Source organism: Hypanus sabinus, chromosome 7 (assembly GCF_030144855.1).
Source record: "Hypanus sabinus isolate sHypSab1 chromosome 7, sHypSab1.hap1, whole genome shotgun sequence".
In the NCBI taxonomy this organism is placed as follows: domain Eukaryota; kingdom Metazoa; phylum Chordata; class Chondrichthyes; order Myliobatiformes; family Dasyatidae; genus Hypanus; species Hypanus sabinus.
The window spans coordinates 21,298,062-21,319,196 of NC_082712.1; the positions used below are offsets into that span (position 1 = coordinate 21,298,062).

The 21,135-nt window shown below is 41.4% G+C and overlaps 1 protein-coding gene across 1 annotated transcript in view; it reads right to left on the reverse strand.

The window, feature by feature from the left end:
• Positions 1 to 21,135, reverse strand: part of glra3 (glycine receptor, alpha 3) — a 171,775-nt gene that overhangs the window by 46,497 nt on the left and 104,143 nt on the right. Inside the window, exon 5 of the mRNA XM_059973820.1 lies at positions 26 to 163. Within this exon, the coding sequence (XP_059829803.1) occupies positions 26 to 163 (138 nt within the window). The remainder of the gene's footprint in view (positions 1 to 25; positions 164 to 21,135) is intronic.

Consider the following 21,135-nt stretch of genomic DNA (forward strand, 5'->3'; position numbering starts at 1 on the left):
TTGCTTATTCAGGAGAAGGCCTTACCTGTATTGTAATGCTTTGTGCAGTATCGTAAATCTTTCTCTTCTTTTAGGAGAAACTGTGGCAAGGTGAGTCCTTCGGCAACCTGCACTGGCCCATTCTCTTGCCATTCAAAGATCAGGTCATTCATTGTGTAACCAACTAAAGGAGGATAGAGGGAGATTTTAGGGAGAGCAAGTCTAGAATCAGTGCATATCAAGTCTATGCCAGCTCCTTTTAAAGCAATCCTGTCGGTCTCATTCCCCAACACTTACTCTGTCGACCTGAAAATTACCATCTCTGAATCACTTAATTACCAGCATGGCAGAGTAGTGGTTAGTATATTGCATAACAATGCCAGCTTTTGCCGTTTGATTCCCGCTGCTGCCTGTAAGGAGTTTGTATGTTCTCCCCGTGACCAAGTGGATATCCTTCAGGTGCTCCAGTTTCCACCCACATTCCAAAGATGTACAGTTAGGGCTAGTGACTTGTGGGCAAGCCATTTTGGTGCTGGAAGCATGGCAACATTTGCCGGCTGCCCAACACAATCCTTGCTGATTTGATTTGACACAAATGACACATTTCACTGTAGGTTTCCATGTACATATGACAAATAAAGCCAATCTTTTCCTTTACATTTCTCTTTGACAAAGAAGAAGGACATATTGGTTCATCAAGACTGCTTCTTAGCATGGAGCAATCCCATTTACCACTGATCTTCCCCATTACCTCTTCTCCTCAAGTTTCCATCGTATTCCACCTCAGACTAGGGGCAATTAATCTAACAACATTTATGTCTCTGGGATGTGAAAGGGCACCAGAGGACTTGGACTTGGGAAGAATGTCAAAGTTCAAAATAAATTTATTATCAAAGAATGTACATGTCACCCTGACACTCAAAATATAATTAATTTAGCCAATATAATTTTAGGCATTGGAAGAAGAGTTCATCATCATGTTGGCTCCAGAATATGTTGAGGTGCAGGCATAGAGATACAAAGCTGATCACTTTGTCCTCAAAGGGGAACATTGATTGAAGATTATACAATTATGCGAGCCATTGATGAATTAGAGAGCTGGTATCTTTCTCGCAGGGTCAAAATGTCCAGTACTAGAGGGTATACATTCAAGGTGAGAGTGGGTAAGGTCAAAGGAGATGCGTGAGACAAGATTTTTACACAGAGAATGGTGTGACCTGGGATGCACTGCCAGACGGTAGCAGAGGAAAATACGATAGAAGCATTTAAGGGGCTCTTAGATAGGTAAATGAAAGAGTAGAAAATGGAGGGATATTAACATTATGTGAGCAGAATTAGCTAATTAGTTTAGTTAAGCATTTAATCGGTAGTTTGGCACAACATTGTGGACAGAGGAGACTGTTCCTGCACCACACAATTTGAAAGTGTGGTGGAGGCAGCAATCCTATTGGTATTGGTTTATTATTGACCCATGTACTAAGATACAGCAAAAAGCTTGTCTTACATACTGTTCATCAGATCAAGTCATAGTGCATTGAGATAGAACAAGATTAAACAATTTCCATTTAAATTAATAAACGTATAGACAAGGACTGACGGTTAGCAGTATCACAGCTAATTAAGCTGGGGTGGCTGGCTCACAGCTCCAGTGATTTTTGTTCAATCACAAGTAACAGTGTTACTTGTGCGGACTTTGCATGTTCTCCCTGTGACCCATGTGGCTTTTCTCATGGGATTCTGATTTCCACCCACGTCCCAATGACTTGTGGTTTTTTTAGGTTAATTGGCCAATGTAAAATTTGACCTTGGTGTGTTGGTGGGAGTTGAGGGAACCTGCAGAGAATGAGGGAGGATCAGTGCAAGTGGGTGCTTGGCGGTTGGCACAGTCTCAGTGCGCTCGAAGGACTGTCTCTTAATGCAGAGGGCCTGGGAACCAGAACTAAGGGGGAGTGAACTGAGCAAGAAAGCAATTTCTTTACACAGTGAGTACCAGGCATGAACTGTCAGAGCATATGGTTGAGGCAGGCTCAATTGCAACATTCAAGAAACATTTGAATAGGTGCATGGAGGGGAGGGCTTGGAGGGATATGGGCCAAACACAGGAAACTAGGACTAACATGGAGGATGCTATGGAGAGTATGGACCAGATGGGTTGAAGGGCCTGGTATCATACTATATTACTCTATTGGAGAAAATGGACTTCATGCCAATTACTTCCACATGCTTGACACCGCAAATTTGAATGTGATGAACATTTCTCTGCACATCTGATGTGCTTACTAATATGAATTGGCATAATTTTAAGGTGCTTGGAGAAAAGTATAGGGGCGGGGCATCAGAGGTAAGTTTTTTATACCGAGACTGGTGGGTGCATTGAATTGGCCTGCCAGAGGTGGTGGAAGCAGTAGTTGGGGCACTAGGTAATCTCTTAGATTGGTACATGATGAGAGAAAAATGGAGGCTTATGTAGCAGGGAAGGGTTAAATTGATCATAGAGAAGGTTATAAAGCTGGCATAACATCATGGGCCGAAGAACCTGAACTGTGCTGTTCTATGTTTGGTATTCTATGAACAATTGAGGTGGATGGGAATTTCAGAGATCCAGGTGAAACAGATTCTTTAAAAATAAATATAATTGGATCAAAAAGACCTAAAATCAAAGCTTTAAAATGCTCACTAAGTAATTGTGCTGGCCTCCAGTAGATTCAAAGGCAGACTGATAAAGTTAACAAAAAATCAGAACACGTAAAGCTGGGAAAGAACACAGCTCATGGACAATAGGCCTGGAGGATTGTTGAATTTAATTTAGGAGAATAATAGAAGTACAGAGAAATTGAACAACAGTATTTTGGCTGTATATGTTGATCGACGTAAAATAAAGAACAAGCAGACTCTCTGTAAAAACAAACAACAAACTGATCAGTAAGTACTGCAGGGTAGCTGAACTGTCACATCAGTACTTGACAAAAATTTAATGAGGCAAGTGTGTGAGGCTTCTCCAATCTGTGGATAGAGTGTCTAAGCTATAAAATGAGGTTTAATGACTGTGAATGTCTGAGAAAGCATGCTCAAAAGAAGGAATGGGTCATGAAGATCAGCCAGAGTAGGCCAGTGCCTCCTGGATGAAGCAAGGAAGGTTGGCAATGGAAAGGAATTTAGTAGCTCTGACTAAAGTCGATAAGGGTCTGACAATGAACAGTGACACACTGGTTCATCCGACCCCAGTGCCTCTCTACCCCGTGACATGGATTCAGACTTAGTGAAAAGCAACATCAAAATCAAGATCCAAGTCTATTTGTCATATAAACATCGAAACACTTCATAATGTTAACAACCAACACACCCGAGGGTGTGCAGGAGGCAGCCCTCAAGTGTAGCTATACATTATGGCAACAACGTAACGTGCCCACAATCCTCGGCACCACAACACAACAAGCAACCACAGCAAAAGCAAGCGTCTCTCACATACGCACGTACACAGTTCTTTAAACCTAGGACAGGCCTCCAGTGGACATGGACTCCTCCACATGCTGGAGTCATCTGCCAGCTTCTGCTGTTTGTGACAAAATTGGCTATTTATGATGTCTGATAAAGTGCAGCGTTACTGCAGCTTTTCCCTTTCTATGGGAGCTGTCTTATTGAGAGAGCATTTCCAAAGTCAAAATCAACGTACATAGTCAGAGGCTTTTTCCCAGGGCTGAAATGGTTGCCACAAGAGAACACAGGTTTAAGGTGCTGGGGGGTAGGTACAGAGGAGATGTCAGGGGTAAGTTTTTTATTCAGAGAGTGGTGAGTGCGTGGAATGGGCTGCCAGCAACAGTGGTGGAGGCAGATACAATAGGGTCTTTTAAGAAACTTTTAGATAGGTACATGGAGCTGAGTAAAATAGAGGGCTATAGGTAAGCCTAGTAATTTCTAAGGCAGGGACATGTTTGGCTCAACTTTGTGGGCCGACGGACCTGTATTGTGCTGTCGGTTTTCCATGTTTCTACATTTATCATCAAAGTATGTACACAACATGCAGCCTTGAGATTTGTCTCCTTACAGGCAGCTACAAAACAAAGAGACCCAATAGAACCCTTTAAAACAAAAGAAGACTGTCAAATACCCAATGTGCAGAGAGAAAAAATGAAAGAAAAAAATAACACAGTGCAAACGATAAAAGTAAGCCACTGACATTCAGAATGGAATCTCACAAAAGTGAGTTCATGCTGTGATGGTTGCAGCCACAGCCACCGTTCAGTGCAGAGATGAGTAAACCTCGCCGAGCAGTGATTTGAACCGGCCCTTCACATCTTAGAGTTTCTGTGGTGAACTACATATACCTGTCTGGACATGCCCCCCCCCCCCCCCCGCTGACTGCTCCTGTGGCTCCTCCCACTGACCGTGGCTCCTCCCACAGACCCCGGTATAAAGGTGATTGGAGCCTGAGCCCTGCCCTCAGTCTCCAGGATGTAGTGTGGTGGTCAATTGCTGCTTGTTCTTTCTTCCAGCCAATAAAAGCCTTTATCTTGCCTCACGTCTCAGAGAGTTATTGATGGTGCATCAGTTTCAAAAGCTGTTGCATTCTACATTTTGTTGTTCCTCCACAGGTTTTCTCTCTCTCCACCACCAGTACTCATTATTTGCTAGTTAAACTCCTACAGACAGATTGCTTCCTCCCATAGAAGGCACTGAAGACAATTACATTACCTGGACCATCTTTGCTTGATTAAAGACATTCCTTCTGTTTTCTCCACCCTCTGATCATCATCATTATGAGCTGTGTTGAATTGACATGGGCATTTATGGTCTTATCCATGGTCATGATTGTTCTTGGCAAATATTCCTACAGGGCAATGTCTTTACCAAGTGAGCGACCCCAGCCATTATCAATACTCTTCAGAGATTGTCTGCCTGGCCTCAGTGATTGCATAACCAGGATTTGTGGTACACACCAGCTGCTCATACAACTATCCACCACTTGATCCATTGGTTTCACGTGATCCTGATTGTGGAGGTGCTGAGCAGGTTATGTACCAAGTTTGACCTGCAGGCTAGTGGAAGAAAAGAGCACCTTACACATCCTTTGGTAGAGATGTACCTCCATCCTGGCACCCATCTTCTCCTCTGCACCGTGAAAAAAATACTGGTTCCCTCACTTTTCTGTTCTGATGAAGAACCACTGATCTGAAATGTTAACTCTGCTTTTCCCTCCAAAGATGCTGCCAGAACTTTTGAGAATCCAAACATTCAATGTTAAATGCAAAACAAATGGAAGAACCAGGGTGTCAAGCAGCTTCTGCGGGACAAAGAAACTGTCAATGTTTTGGGTCAAGATCCTGCATGAGGACATTATATAGTACTATGCAAAAGTCTTCGGCACCCTAGATTTTTATATGGTTTCAGATACCAAATTCCTTGGTGTTCACCTGACGGAGAATCTCACCTGGTCCCTCAACACCAGCTCCATAGCAAAGGAAGCCCAGCAGCGTCTCTACTTTCTGTGAAGGCTGAGGAAAGTCCATCTCCCACCCCCCATCCTCATCACATTTTACAGGGGTTGTATTGAGAGCATTCTGAGCAGCCACATCACTGCCTGGTCTAGACAACCAAAGTCTACAGAAGATCTGTGGCAAGTTCTTCAGGATGCTTGGAACAACTTACCAGCCAGTTTTCTTATAGAACTGCATGGTGGTGTACCTAAAACATCTGATGCAGTTTTAAAAACAAAGGGTGGTTTCACCAAATATTGATCTAACTTAGTTTTTTTACTGTTTACTGCTCTCTATATTATTTGTTTTGATAGTAAGAAAATTTTATTTCGTTACTTCTGGAAGTTTTTTCACTTTACAGATCTCTTTTTACATGTGCCTTAGACTTCTACACTCTACATTATTTGAGACACAAGCAACTGCAGATGCTGGAATCTGGAGTAACACACAATCTGCTAGGGGAACTCAATGGATCGAGAAGCAGCTGTGGGAAGGAAATGGGTGGTCAATGTTCTGGGTCAAAAACCACCATCCAGACGGAAAGGGTAAAGGGGAGGTAGCATAAAAGGAGGTGAGAGGAAGGGGTGGAGCAAGACCTCTCAGACAAGAGGTGTATCCAGGTGAGGAGAGGTGATTGGCCGATGGATTAGCGAAGAGCATAAGTAGTGATAGAAGCAGAGAAGTGATAGGTAGAGGCAACAAAGTTCAAAGTTTAAAGTTGAAAGTAAATTTATTATCCAAGTACATATGTTACCATATACTTCCCTGAAAGTCATTTTCTTGCAGACATTCACAGGAAATAAATACAATAGAATTTTATGAAAAACTACACATAAACCGACAAAGACTAACAACCAATATGGAAAAGAAGACAAACTGTGCAAATAAAAAAATTCTGAGAACATGGACTGTGAAGAATCCTTGAAAGTGAATCTGTAGGTTATAGTACCAGTTCAGAGCAGTGGTGAATATGTTATCCACGCTGGTTCACTAGCTTAATGGTTGTAGACTCATAACTGTCCCTGAGCCTGGTGAAGTGGTACCTAGGCTTCTGTACCTCTTGCCCTAAGCTAATGGCAAGAACAGGGCACGACTGGATGGTGGGGGTCTTTGATGGTGGATGCTGTTTTCTTGTGTTTTTTCTCTATGTAAACATACTCAAAGGTGGGGAGGGCTGGGCTGTTTCCACCACTGGGTTGCAGATGATGGAAGTTAATAGGAAAGAAAGATGGATCTGGTAGCAAGGGATGAGAAATTTTTAAATTTTATGTTTTTATTTTAGACTTACGAATCTCCGTATCCTCCAAAATGGCAATGGATATAAATAAAAGGCTTTCCTTGGTACAAGGCACATTCAGAGTGCACAATCCTGGGGTCTTCATGTTATCTGAATATTTAACTTAATTTATTTTAATTGAATTTAAAGATACAGCACAGTAACAGGCCCTTCTGGCTCAACGAGTCTGTGCTGCCCAATTACAACCATGTGACCAATTATTTCATTTCATTTTTCAATCTTTTTATTGATTTTCAAATAAAGAATATACAAATCAGAGGAGGAGTTTGGCAAACAGATAATATAAAAGACATATAAACAGTAATAGAAAAAACAGAATATATATATTGTCAAGATCAGATCAGTAAAATGTTATGCTGTTATATATACAATATAGTAAGAAAAGCTGCAACTCCTCTTAGCAATCATAAAAAAAATTGGAAATTTTATTTGATAAAGGGAAAAAAACCCACTAACTAAACTAAAACAAAACAAAAGAAAGAAAAAGAAAGATTGGGCAGTCCAATTGAGGATAAAATTAGAAAAAAGAGAAAGAGATAAAAAAACATCCATCTCCGAACCTCCACAGATAGAGAGTAAAGAAAAATAAATAAATAAGCAAATAGATTAAATCATGTGAAAACATTGAACAATGGGTCGCCAGACTTGTTCAAAATTAAAGGATGTATCAAATGTCTGGCTTCTAATTTTCTCCAAGCTTAGACACAACATAATGGAGGAGAGCCAATAAAAGACAGTAGGTGGGTTAGATTCTTTCCAGTGTAGCAAGATAGCTCTCCTAGCCAGTAAAGTTGAAAAAGCTATCACATGTTGAGCGGAAGCAAACACTTTGCTTGCTTCCTCTGGAATAATCCCAAAAATTGCTGTAAGTGGATTGGGTTGAACATCCACATCTATAACTTTAGATAATATTCCAAACACATCCCTCCAAAAATTGTTTGCTTACACATGACCAAAACATATGGGTTAGAGTAGCCACTTCTGCGTTACTTACATCTATCACAAATAGGGCTTATATTAGGAAAAATATGCACCAATTTGTCTTTGGACATATAGGCCCTGTGTACTATCTTAAACTGAATTAAGGTATGGTGTCCACAGATAGATGAATTATTGACTAGATAATAAATTTTACTCCATTGATTATCTGGAAGTGAATATTGAAGTTGTACTTCCCAGGTGCGTTGAATCCTATCATTAGGCAACATGCGAGCATTCATTAACTGTTTATAAATGATAGCTATTAATCATTTTTGAAAAGGTTTAAGCTGAAAAATAACATAATCCAAATTTAAAGAGCAGGTCAAGGGATAATTTGGCAAAAAATCGCGTAAAAAATTCCTAACCTGTAAGTATCTGAAAAAATGTGTATTAGAGATATCATATTTATCCATTAATTGCGAAAAGGACATTAAACAGTCCTGTAAAAACAGATCTAAAAAAGTTTTTATTCCCTTAATTTTCCATGTTAAAAAAGCCTCATCCAAAGTTGATGGTTTAAAAAAGAAATTAGAATAAATATTACTAGAAAGTAGAACATGTGACCAATTAACCCACTAACCTGTACATCTTTGGAAAGTGGGAGGAAAGTGACAGAAATTCATGGAGTCATGAGGAGAACATGCAGAAAGTGGCATGAATCCAACTCCAGTCACTGCTGCTGTACAGCGATTAGCTAACTGCTACACTACCCTTAAACAAAATGCTTTTTCGCCTATTTAACCTGTCCACATCAAAACCATTCAATTACCAGGTACAACTCATTAACAAAAAATAATGTGTACTTGAGCAATTGAAGGCAATTGAAATTGACATAATGCTTGTTTGCTATTGAGGAACCAAGGCAAAGGAGGCAGAGAACAAGTAGAGGACATGACCAAGGTTAAGAGGAGTGGAAGAGATAACAGTAATTAGATCTGCAGTCTACAAATCAATCACTGCAATTTTAGCATATGAAAGCCTAGCATTTTTGAATGCAGTTAGGCCGTAGCTTTTAATCTAGTTAAAATAAAGCCTTTATCCTTCAATTTACAAATTCTACACACAGCCCCATGGCAAGAGAGCATTAAACATTCAGAGCAGCTACTGATAGCCGGGAGACATGGCTTAATAACGGCCAGACTTCAGTCTGAGTTTTGTTGCAATTCCCTTTTCCCGTCAAAGAACTAAAGTGCTCCCTGCCAGGGGTCCCAAATGAACTTGAGCATCGTTCCCGTGGAAAGCACTCAGTCAGCCTGAAGTTCTAAAATGAGGGGAGAGAGGGGAGGCGAGGAGAACACTGGGAAGGCATGCTTTTAATTACAGGTAAGACTACAGGAAATCAGTTGTGAGAAAACAAAAGGGAATTTGACTGATTTTCTACATTTCACATTTCAGATCTACCCGTGAGTACATATACATTAACTTTTCAGCTACTGTTCTGACCGCTGTTTGGCTATTCTCCCTCTCTTCTCATTACTGCCACTGTGCTCCTGGACTGACATGGGTGGCTTCACTCGCCTTGTGCTGACCTGACTCCGCAGCTCATGATCTCAGTATTACTCATTCACTTCTTTTTGCACAATTTGTCCCCTTGAACTTTGGATATTTGTCGGTCTTTGTTATGTGCCATTTTATTGGGATTCTACTGTACTTCCTTATTTTCCTTTGTATGTCTGCAAGAAAATGAATCTCCAGGTTGTAAATGGTATACATGGAATGGTTGTTGTTCATCGTGTCCAACAATGACAAGAAACCTGTACGGGAGAGTTTGTAAAGTGGAAAAGCCATTGCACAGGGGCAGTTCCACTCTCTCGACCTCAGAAGTCCGGGTCCATTGGTACAAACCAGCATCACAAACTTGGGAAATCCTTTCTTGCAGTAGATGACCAAGATGACTTCTGTGCCTTGTCATGTCCTTCACTCTCCACTGCTTTCCTGGCCATTGTATCTCACTGCAAATCATATCTGCCCAGTCTGCTGAGGCTGACTTTGCATGCTGGGACAGACATGTCCCTATTTTAGAGGTTTATAAATTCGGAATTATAAGAGGGCCATGGTTTGGGTGAATGGTCACAGTCCCTTTTCCAGGGTAGGGGAATATAAAACTAAAGGGCATGGGCTTAAGGTGAGAGGGAAAAGATTTAAAATGGACCTAAGAGGAAAATTTCTTACACACAATATCGTGGGTTTATGGAACAAGCTGCCAGAGGAGGTGGTCAAGGTAGGTACAATCACAGTGGTTAATAAAGCATTTGGAGATACACATGCAGAGGAAAGGATTGGGGGTGTTTGGGATAAATGCTGGAAACTGGGGATTAATGAAGATAGGGATCTCAGTCAGCAAGGACTTTGGGCTTAAAGGCCTGTTTCCATGCTGTACATCACTATAACTCTGGATTAGGAATTCCTTTTTTATGCCATGGACCCTTACAAGTAACCCCTAAATTCTAAGTGTTAATGACAGTGGCTTCAAATAGCACTTCCTCTCAGCAACCATTTTTAAAAGATCTGCGTTCCAGTGGTCAGATGAGAATAATTGCCCTCAACATTATAGTTGCAGTTAATCACTTGTGGTATCGAAGGATCCCAGTGACATGGAAATCACTGAACTGATGATCAGGGAAAGCTACATATCTAACACAAGATCATGTGGTTGTTCTTGATAGTCATCAATTACTTTATCTTAACCTTTCTCAGTGACTTCTTCCCATCAGATGTGAAATGCTTGTTGATGATTGTACAATGTTTCATTCCATCCACAATGCCCCAAAAATGAAACAGTGTGTGTCTGGACACAACAGTAAATTGATACCCTTCGGGCAGAGACTGAGAAATACTTAAGTCACACAGATGCCAGGAAATAACCCTCATCAACAAGATTCATCCAAGGCCTTGATATTCAATGGTATTAATAACATTAAGTCCACTAATCACTGTATGTGGATAGTGTGGGCTTCATCAGTGACCAAGGTATTAATGGACTGATCACATTAATGTGCATTATAAGAGCAGATATCAGACTAGAGATATATTTAAGAATGATTTTTTGACACCTACGAGGTACCTGCCTATTGAAATACTCACAGTCTTCCTAGTTGAGTGTAACTGCAATTGCCATTGAAAAATTTCTCCCATCCAGAAAGAAGCAGCTTGCATGATCTGGTTCCAGTTCGTTTCAGAGAATCTGTTCTAGGTCTAGCATGTAAAGGCCATTATGACGAAAGCAGTGGAGCACCTCTTCTTTCTTAGAAATTTGCAAAGATAAGGCATGTCACCTAAAACTTTGACAAACTTCTATAGATGAGTGATGGAGAGTGTATTCACCGATTGCATCATGAACTGTCATGGAAACACCGGTGCCCTTGAACAGAAAAGCCTGCAGAAAGTAGTAAACACAGCCCAGACCATCATTGAGCAGCAAAAAAAAGAGCATAGCCTGGGTAGTGAGGGTCCCTGATGATGGATGCTGCAAAAACACTCCATATAGATGTATTTAATGGTGGTGAGGGCTTTACCAGGACTCACACCCCTCAACCATCATGCTCTTGAACCAGATGGTCACTCAACTCCATTTACCCCATCATTGAAATGCTACCACAACTTATGAACTCACTTAAGCTCTCTGGTGCAGAAGGTGAATGCAATGTTGGCTTTCGTTTCTAGAGGTATAGAATGTAAGAGCAGTGTGGTGATGTTGAAGCTCTATAAGGCAATCGTGAGACCGCACTTGGAGTATTGTGTGCAGTTTCAGGCTCCTTATTTTAGAAAGGATATATTGATATCATGGAGAAGATTCATAAGAATGATTCCAGCACTGAAAGAGTTACTGTAAGAGGGACGTCTGGCAGCTCTTGGGTTGTATTCCATGGAGTTTAGGAAAATGAGAGGAGATCTCATAGAAACATTCTGAATGTTAAAAGGCCTAAACAGATTAGATATGACTCAGTTATTTCCATGGTAGAGAAATCTAGGACAAGAGGACACGACTTCAGGATTGACGGATGTCCATTTAGAACAGAGATGCGCAGAAGTTACTTCAGTCCGAGAGTGGTAAATCTGTGGAATTTGTTGCCACAAGTGGCTGTGGAGACCAAGTCATTGGGTGCATTTAAGGCACAGATAGGTAGGTTCTTGATTAGCCAGGGCATTAAAGGGTATGGGGAGAAGGCAGGGGAGTGGGATTGACTGGAAGAATTGGATCAGCCAATGATTGATTGATGGAACAGTCAATGGGCCGAATGGACTACTTCTGCTCCTATATCTTATGGTCTTATCTTGTTGGGGACGGTCTTTCAGTAATTTTATTGTGTTTCTTGTATTTACCATAAATGCCTGCAAGAGAATTAATCTCAGAGTTGAGTGTAGTAATGTACAGTGTATGATAAAAATTTACTTTGAACTTTGTAGTTTGAACTTTAAACATGCATTTCTTCCGCCACAACCACACAGTGGTTCTGTTGTGAACTATTTCCATATTACATTGTGATTACTTAACTGTACAATTTAGATCAAAGTAAAATTTACTATCAGAGTACGTCTTCTTCTTCTTCATTTGTCCTTTGGAATCTGATGATGACGTCCACTCCTTTAACGGTGAGATCTTTGATGACTATACAGTCCTATCCTGGACCCACAAGTTCTGTTGCAGGTGGGATATGTATATGTGGTAGTGATGGCAAACATGGCTGCATTTCTCCTGGCTCTCTTCTGCTGTCTTCTTTCTATCTCCAGAGTATGAACTCCATCCCTACACAGCTGGTGCCAAGTGATACGGTCAGCAGCAACATCTTCCAGGTCCTCGGGTCTGATCTTGCACTTCCTTAAAGCATTCTTCATTTGATCCTTATAGTGCTTCTTCAGCCCTCCAGCTGAGCTTCGACCATGACGTAGCTGCCCGTATAACACTCTGCGGGGTAGCTGACATGGGGGCATCCTTACCACGTGCCCCAGCCACTGCAGCTGACGCTGGGTGATCATGGCCTCAATACTTCTGCAGTTCGTCTTTACCCGCTCACACCAAGTAATTCCCAGGATGCGCTGAAGGCAGCTAATGTGGAAGTCTCCAAGGGCTTCATGCGAGGACTGTAGGTTACCCAAGCTTCACAGCTATAACGGAGGGTAGTGACAGAGACCACTTGGGATACGGTGACCTATGTGGAGGGATGAAGGCTTCTGTTCTGAAAGACTCTACGCCGAAGTCTCCCAAAGGCAGCAGATGCCTGTTTAATGCGGCTCTGGATGTCAATGGTTGTCAATGCCACTATCCTCAGAGAGAATGCTCCCCAGATATTTGAAAGATGGCACTACTGACAGCTTTTCATCACCAATAGTGAAGGCAGGTAGAGTGGGTGGGACACTGGTGCTCCACTGGCAAACCACTTCTGTCTTGGTGGTATTGACAGTCAGCCCCATCCTGCTGTATGCTCTCACCACCACAGTAAGGACAGTCTGAAGATCCTCCGGAGTATGGGCCACAAGAGCACAGTCGTCTGCATACTGCAGCTCCAGGACCCGCTCTCTATGGAGTTTGGTGGTTGCATGGAGCCTCCTGATGTCAAAGAGGTTGCCATCTAATCTGACATTCACCGCCACCCGCTGCTGTCCTCAATCTCGTTGTGGAGAAGCTTGGTAACACACAAGAGGAAAATGTTAAAGAATACTGGCACTAGCACACACCCCTGCCTCACCCCTGTGTGTACAAGGATGGGCTCGGACTCTTGTCCTCCTATGGTCATCCGAGCAGTTATCCCATCGTGGAACTGGCAGAGGATGTTAACAAATTTATTGGGACAGCCAAACCTAAGGAAGACATCCCATAAGAGCTCTCTTTGCACAGTGTCGAATGCTTTGGAGAGGTCAACAAAGGCCATAAACAGGTCTTGATGGTGCTCCCGACACTTTTCCTGAAGCTGTCGGGCTGTGAAGATCATATTGATCGTGCTTCTGTTCTTCCTAAGTCCACACTGTGATTCAGGCAGCATTGACTTGGTGATGTTGCTGATGAGCCTCTGAAGCATCACCTTAGCCAGGGCCTTTCCAGCAACAGAAAGGAGTGATACGCCCCTACTATTGCCGCAGATGTCCTTGTCACCCTTGTTCTTATAAATGACAAAAATGTTTGCATTTCTCCATTGCTGTGGGATGTTCTCATCAGTCCAGGCCTTGGTGATGTATGGAAAGAGGGGACATACATGTCACCAACATACAACCCTGAGATTGTTTTTCCGTGGGCATACTTAGCAAATCGATAGAACAATAACTATAAACTGAAAACAAACTGTGCAAATGCAGATTAGCAATAAATAACAGGCATGAAATATAAAGATAAACTAGTATAGTTACCGCCTTTGTTCAAGAGTCTGTTAGTTGAGGAGTAGTAACTGTTTCTTGAACTTGATGATGTGAGTATCTTCAACCTGATAGCAGCAGTGGGAAAAGAGCGTGGCCTGGGTGGTGAGGATCTTTCATGATGGATGCTGCTTTTCTATGGCAATGTTTCATGTAGATGCACTCAATGGTTAAGCGGGTCTTAACCATGATGTACTGGGCTGAATTAACTATATTTTGCAGGATTTTTTGTTCAAAGGCATTGGTGTTCCCATACCAGGCTGTAAAGCAGCCAATCAGCACACTTTCCATCACATACCTTTAGAAGTTTGCCAAGGTTTTTGATGATATGCCAAATCTCCTGAGGAAGGAGGGGCGGTGTTGTGCTTTCTTTGCAATTATGTTTATGTGATGGGTCCAGCACATGTTCTCTGAGAAATTGATTTCTGTGCTGATGGAGATTGTGCCAATCTGAACAGCCTGGGGTCTACAAGTGAGGAAATCAAAGATCCAGTTGCACAAGGTGGTATTAAAGCCCATGTCCTGGAGTTTAATGATTAGTTTTGAGGGGATGATGGTGCTAAACGCCAAGCTGTACTTGATAAAGAGCATCCTAATGTATGCATTTTCACAGTCCAGTTGTTCCAGCGTTGCAAGATAGCATCTGCTGTAGATTTGTTGCTTCAGTAGGCAAATTGGAGCCAATCCAAGTTGCTACTCAGACAAGAGTTGATATTTCAACAGCGGCCTCTCAAAACACTTCATCACTGTGACTGTGAGTGCCACTGGGCAATAGTCATTTAGACAGGTTACCACGCTCTTCTTGTATTCAACTGACAAGATTTCCAGAATAGAAGATCTATAGCAAAGTTATTGGTTCAACAATTTTATTTAACCTTCCATCTTTGTTGAAGAGTTCCTGAGTAAAATCATCCACCTTTATATTAATTTTTAAAGACACAACATGGTAAAAGGCACTACTGGCCCAGTGAGCCTGTGCCACCCAATTGCAGCCATGTGACCAAATGACCTACTAACCCACATATTCTTTGGAATGTGGAGGAAGCCAGAGCATCTGGAGGGAAATCATACACCCGTGGGCAGAACATATGGACGCCTTACTATCAGTGGTAGAACCGAACTTGAGTTGCTGGTGCCCCTGAATGGAGACTCTTACAGAGGGTGATGGGTGTAGTCCTGTCCATCATGGGTCGGGCCCTCTCCACCACTGAGCACATCCACATGAGGCCATCAGGAGAAAGGTACATGAGCCTCAGGGGACACACCACCAGGTTTAGGAACAGTTAATACCCTCAGCCATCAGCCTCTTGAACCAAAGGAGATACTGTGACTTAACTGATCACTGAAAAGTTCCCACAACCAATGGACTCACTGTCAAGGACTTTTCATTTCTTGTTCTTAATATTTATTGCTTACTTACTTATTTTTATTGTTTCTTTCTTTCTGTAATTGCTGAGTTGGTTTGTCTTCGCACACTGGTTGAATGCCAAAGTTTGATTGATTCAGTTATTGTTATTCAGTGGATTTATTGAGCATACTAACAAGAAATGAATCTCAGGGTTGTATATGGTGACATATATATACTTTGATAATAAATTTACTTTGAACTTTGTTGCTGTAACAGCATTATGCTAACCACTATGCTACCAGGGTGAGACATTTTTTGCAGCTGGTTAGAATCCTGGAACTCCTGACGGACTAGTCTTGTAGCAAAGCCCCCTATCAAATGCCTGTGGTGATTTAAAAAGGCAGCTTGCTACCACTTTCTGAGAGGAAATGAGAGAGGACAAGAACTTCCCACTTTGACAGTGACATTTATATCTCATGACTAAACAGAATAGTTTAAGTACGTGAATCTTTTACGTGATTGGATGGTGAAGGCACGGCCCAGAAGTCAAGTCAAGTCGTCACTTTTTATTGTCACTTTGACCATAACTGCTGGTACAGTACACAGTAAAAATGAGACAACGTTTTTCAGGACCATGGTGCTACATAAAACAGTACACACAATTGTAAACTACTTCTGTAGAAAAATTGGCCAAGAACAATCATAGTCATGGATAGGCCATGACCACCCTTGTCGTATGACATGGCACATAATGATGATACTTTCATGGCCTGCTTGTCAGAGTCTGTTAGCATTGCTAAGTTTGAATTTCATTTTGTTGTATGTATTTTGTCTGCCTCATTGGAAACCACTTTGTCTATTCTGAAATATCTAACCATTCCTAACATTACCTGATCTGTGAGTTAAGTACAAATGCACACACAATCAGCAGCCACTTGTTTACCCAGGACTTTGCTCAGGCCATAAATATGCAAAATATTTTTCCATCCTGGTCTGTACATATTGCTAGCACTTGTTGTTCTTGAACTGAAGATCACTTCAGAGGTTAGTTTTGAAACATTACATGGCCAGATGAATAAAAAATGCAAATAACCTCTTTTAATAATAATCTATGATGTGAGTTATAGCAACAATACATCTGTTTGGAATATGGTACTGTATGATTAACAGATAATGAAGTTTTCATTTATTCATTTGATTAATTCAATACAAGTTCCCTAGCATAGTAAGGGATTGAGTCAAGTTTATTGTCTTGTAAACAAGTACAGTGAGGTACAGGTACCATGAAAACTTTGCTTGCAGAGCATTACAAGCACATAGGACAGACAGTACACAGAACATAAACTATACATTAATTAAATGGTAATTATACATGAATTATGAAGGTTATGGGGTGAAGCCAGAAGACAGGGTTTGGAAATGAAAATAATCCAGCCATGATTGAATGGATGAGCCAGATGGTCCAATTGTGCTCTTATGTTTTATGTTCTTATACAAGACAGTGAAGAAAAAGCTGAGTACAGCAGGACATCAGCGCAAAACAAACACAATTTGAATGAGTCCATAGTGGTGGTCTGTAGGTTTCCATTTCTGAGGTAGGATTAGGGTTGCACAGGTCAGTTCAAGGACCTGATGGTGATAAGAAAGTAGCTGTTCCTAAGCCTGATGGTATTGGACTTCAGGTTTAATGAAACAGACAACTGTTGTGTCTGATTCATTAAACCAGGCCTCAGGATCACTAGTCCGGATATACAGTATTAACTACTTGTTCAGTAACATAATGGCTAGGTTATTGTAACACACACAAATTCTGGAAGGGCAACAAGATCTACAACAGTGGCTCCCAATCAGCAGTGCACGGACCCCTTAGTCAAAGTTAAGGCTCCATGGCATAAAAAAGGTTGAGAACCCACTGGTCTATAACTTTATGTTTCAATATAATCGATATAAATGAGGGGCCTGGACTGGCTTAACAGTTTAAGTCAAGTCAAGTCACTTTTATTGTAATTTCGACCATAACTACCTTGCAGGCATTACAATAAATAATAAACAGGACAATAGGGCAAGGTGTCAGTTCAGGCTCTGGGTATTGAGGAGTCTGATAGCTTGGGGGAAGAAACTGTTACATAGTCTGGTCGTAAGAGCCCGAATGCTTCAGAGCCTTTTCCCAGATGACAGTAGGGAGAAGAGATTGTATGAGGGGTGCATGGGGTCCTTTGTAATGCTGTTTCCTTTGCAGATGCAGCATGTAGTGTAAATGCCCATAATGGCGGGACGAGAGACCCCGATGATCTTCTCAGCTGACCTCACTCTCTGCTGCAGGGTCATGCGATCCGAGATGGTGCAATTTCTGAACCAGGCAGTGATGCAACTGCTCAGGATACTCTCAATACAACCCCTGTAGAATGTGATGAGGATGGAGGAGGGGGGGGGGGGAGATGGACACTCTTCAGCCTTTGCAGAAAGTAGAGATGCTGCTGAGCTTTCTTTGCTATGGAGCAGTTGGGAGATCAGTAACCAGAGAACAATGATTTGATTAAATTTGTAGAAGAGTTAGAAGTGATTCAAGGAAAAATTATTTCACTCTAGATGATGGGGGTCAGAATCTAACTGCCTTTAATGGTGGTATAGACCTAAATTATAATGGGCCAAATGGTCTCTTTTAGGGACTATTCTGGAGTTAAGGTATATAACAAAATATTAAATTCAGGAACTAACTTCCGCACCCAATTGTACACCTGAACATGGATTGTAGATTTTATTTAAAATTCCGTGCTGGTGCTGTGGACAGCAGTTAATCAGAAAACCAGACAATGCTGTTTAACATTCAGTTTGGGTAGAGTGTGAGTGCAAAGAAGGAAGTGTTCAAGTTATATGTAATTCAAAGGCAGCATTGTAGATACATTGTAAATATGGAATTGTCCTTTGATCTCTAGCATATAAAATGTCAAATAATATTGGGTTGAACAGGCCTTTTCCTCCAGAGAGTGTCTCATTTTGTCGAATAATATCTACCAGCTACATCTCTCTGATGACTTTGTTCACACTAAAACAGCCTCTTGTACTGAAAATTTCTACAATGCTAGACTGGTTCTTAGCTCACTGCTCATTGCTTCAGTGATGAACTGGTTCCATGGCTGCGGCCTGCATCCATTGGGCTCCTGCACCGCTTCACTCAGCTCAGCACTGAACTGTCTCCGTGGCTGTGGAACTCTGCGGTTTGCGTTCTGTGTGATGTCTGTCTGCTTTTTTTACCTTCTGCACAATTTGTTCTTTTTTTCTCACATAGTCATAGAAAAGTACAGCACAAAAACAGGCCCTTCAGCCCATCGAGTCTGTGCTGAGTCATACAACTCCCTATTCCCATCAACCTACACCAAAACCATAGCCCTCCATAACCCCACCATCCATGTTTCTCTCCAAACTTTGTTTAAAAATTGAATGCACATTGGGCGTTTGATGGTTTTTGTCATGTGGGTTTCTATTTTATTGTGATTCTTTCTTTTGTGATCGCCTGCAAGAAGTCAAATCACAAGATTGTACATCGTATACATACTTTGATAATAAATGTACTTTGAACTTTGATACCCATGCAATGGTTTGACAGGCGAAACAAAGTTCTACTAGTGCAGCAATTCTGAAATATAACAGAAATATGCAACAGGTCAAGCAAGATCTGCAGAGTGAGAAATGGAGTAAATGTTCATGTCAAAGACTCAGTATTGGAGAAATATACTGGGTGAGGTAATTTGTAATATGCACTTTGCATCATCGGCCTGAAGCTTATCACAGATGGTGAGTGACTTTTTGAGCAATTGAACCTCTTCATGTTTTATTTCAATGTTATGGGCTGCTCAATTAAAAAGGCTTAAAGCTTTCACAATTCTTATCTTATTTTTTCCAACATGAATGCATTGTGATAAATGGCCTCCGTCAATTCTGTAGCTTTCTGTGAATCAATGATTTGATGATGTGATGTCTTGCATTTTTACTTCTGATCTCATTTTTTTTCAGAATCCTGTGTAGTTCTCTGATCTAATTATCACTTTTTTTAACCACCAGAGATTAACTCTTCAGAGGAATGCCTTTCAGGAATCACTAACTGAAACACAGTCACAGAGTCAGTGAGTATTACAGCAGAGAGACAGGTTTTTCAGCCCACCTCATCTGTGCCAACTCTTCTGCTAATCCTGAAGAAGGGTCTCAGCCCAAAATGTTGATTATTATTTTTCCTATATAGATGCTGCCTGAACCACTGAGTTCCTCCTGCATTTTGTTTGCTGATCCTGATTTCCAGCATCTGCCACATTGGACACTCACCAATCTACTTACTGACAGAACCACTCTATGACAGATGCCCTAGTATCTGCCATGCACCTGGCCCTGACACACCTAGAGAACAAGGACACTCATGTCAGAATGCTGTTTCTGGATTTCGCTTCAACATTCAACATTATTGCCCCATAGACCTTGGTGAACAAACTCCTATGCCTCAGTCTAAATACTCCACTGTGCAACTGGGTGGTGGATTTCCTAATGAACAACCCTCAGATGCACAACCACTCGTCCCTCCAGATCATCGTCAACACTAATCTCCGTTTGCTCTACACTCTGCTCATACATGACTGCATAGTCAATCACATTGTCAAGTTTGCCAATGACATGACAGTGATGGGGCTCATAACCAGCAATGATGAAATGCCCTACAGAGATACCCACTGTACCTGCTTGAGATGCCCTACAGAGATACCCACTTCCTTAATGTCAACAAGGCAAAGGAGATGGTTATCAACTTTAGGAGAACTCGCACAACTCACAGTCATCTTTATATTAATGGCATAGCAGCTGAAACTACAGCAGTTTCAAGCTCCAGGGAGTGCACATCACACACAATCTTTCATGGTTCCAGAATTCATTCTACACAGTCTGGAAAGCTCTACTTTTTGAGGAGGATGAAGATAGCTGAACTTTGTACATCCATGCTCACATCATTCTAGAGATTTGGAGTAGAAAGCTGAAGGCTGCATGGTACAGAAATTTCACTTAGTGGACAGGAAGGTGGAAGGTTCTACAATGGGCAATCAAAACTGCCCAATGCATCATTAGCACCAGTCTGCCTGCCATCAAGGATATATATATATATATATATACACACACACCGAAAAGTGCCAGAAAGGGGTCTATGACATAATAAAGAACCTCACACACCCCACTTATGGAGCATTTGTCCCACTCCTATCAGGGAGGAGGCTACATTGCATCCACACCAAGATCACCAGGAATCAAAAACAGTTACTGTCCACAAGCAGTAAGGTTGATCAACACCTCGACCCAGTAACCCACCCCTCCACACTCTAAACATGTCTACTTTATTGTTTCCTGTCAGTCTACTAATGTACAGACACTCCTAACCTAGTGTCACTTTATGGATAATCAATCAATCTACATGTCCAAGCTATTGTATGTATTTATATTTATTGTGGTTTATTATTATTATTATTACTGAGTTATTTATCTTTTGTGTTTTTTTTAGCTGTATTGGATCCAGAGTAACAATCATCTCATCTCCTTTACACTTATGTACAGCAAATGACATTAAATAACGTTGAATCTTGAATCTTGATCTGCAGTCTCCCTTGTGTCTGTGCGTGAACTAATCACAAGGGAAACTGCAGGCACTAAAATCTGGATCAACACACATAAAATAC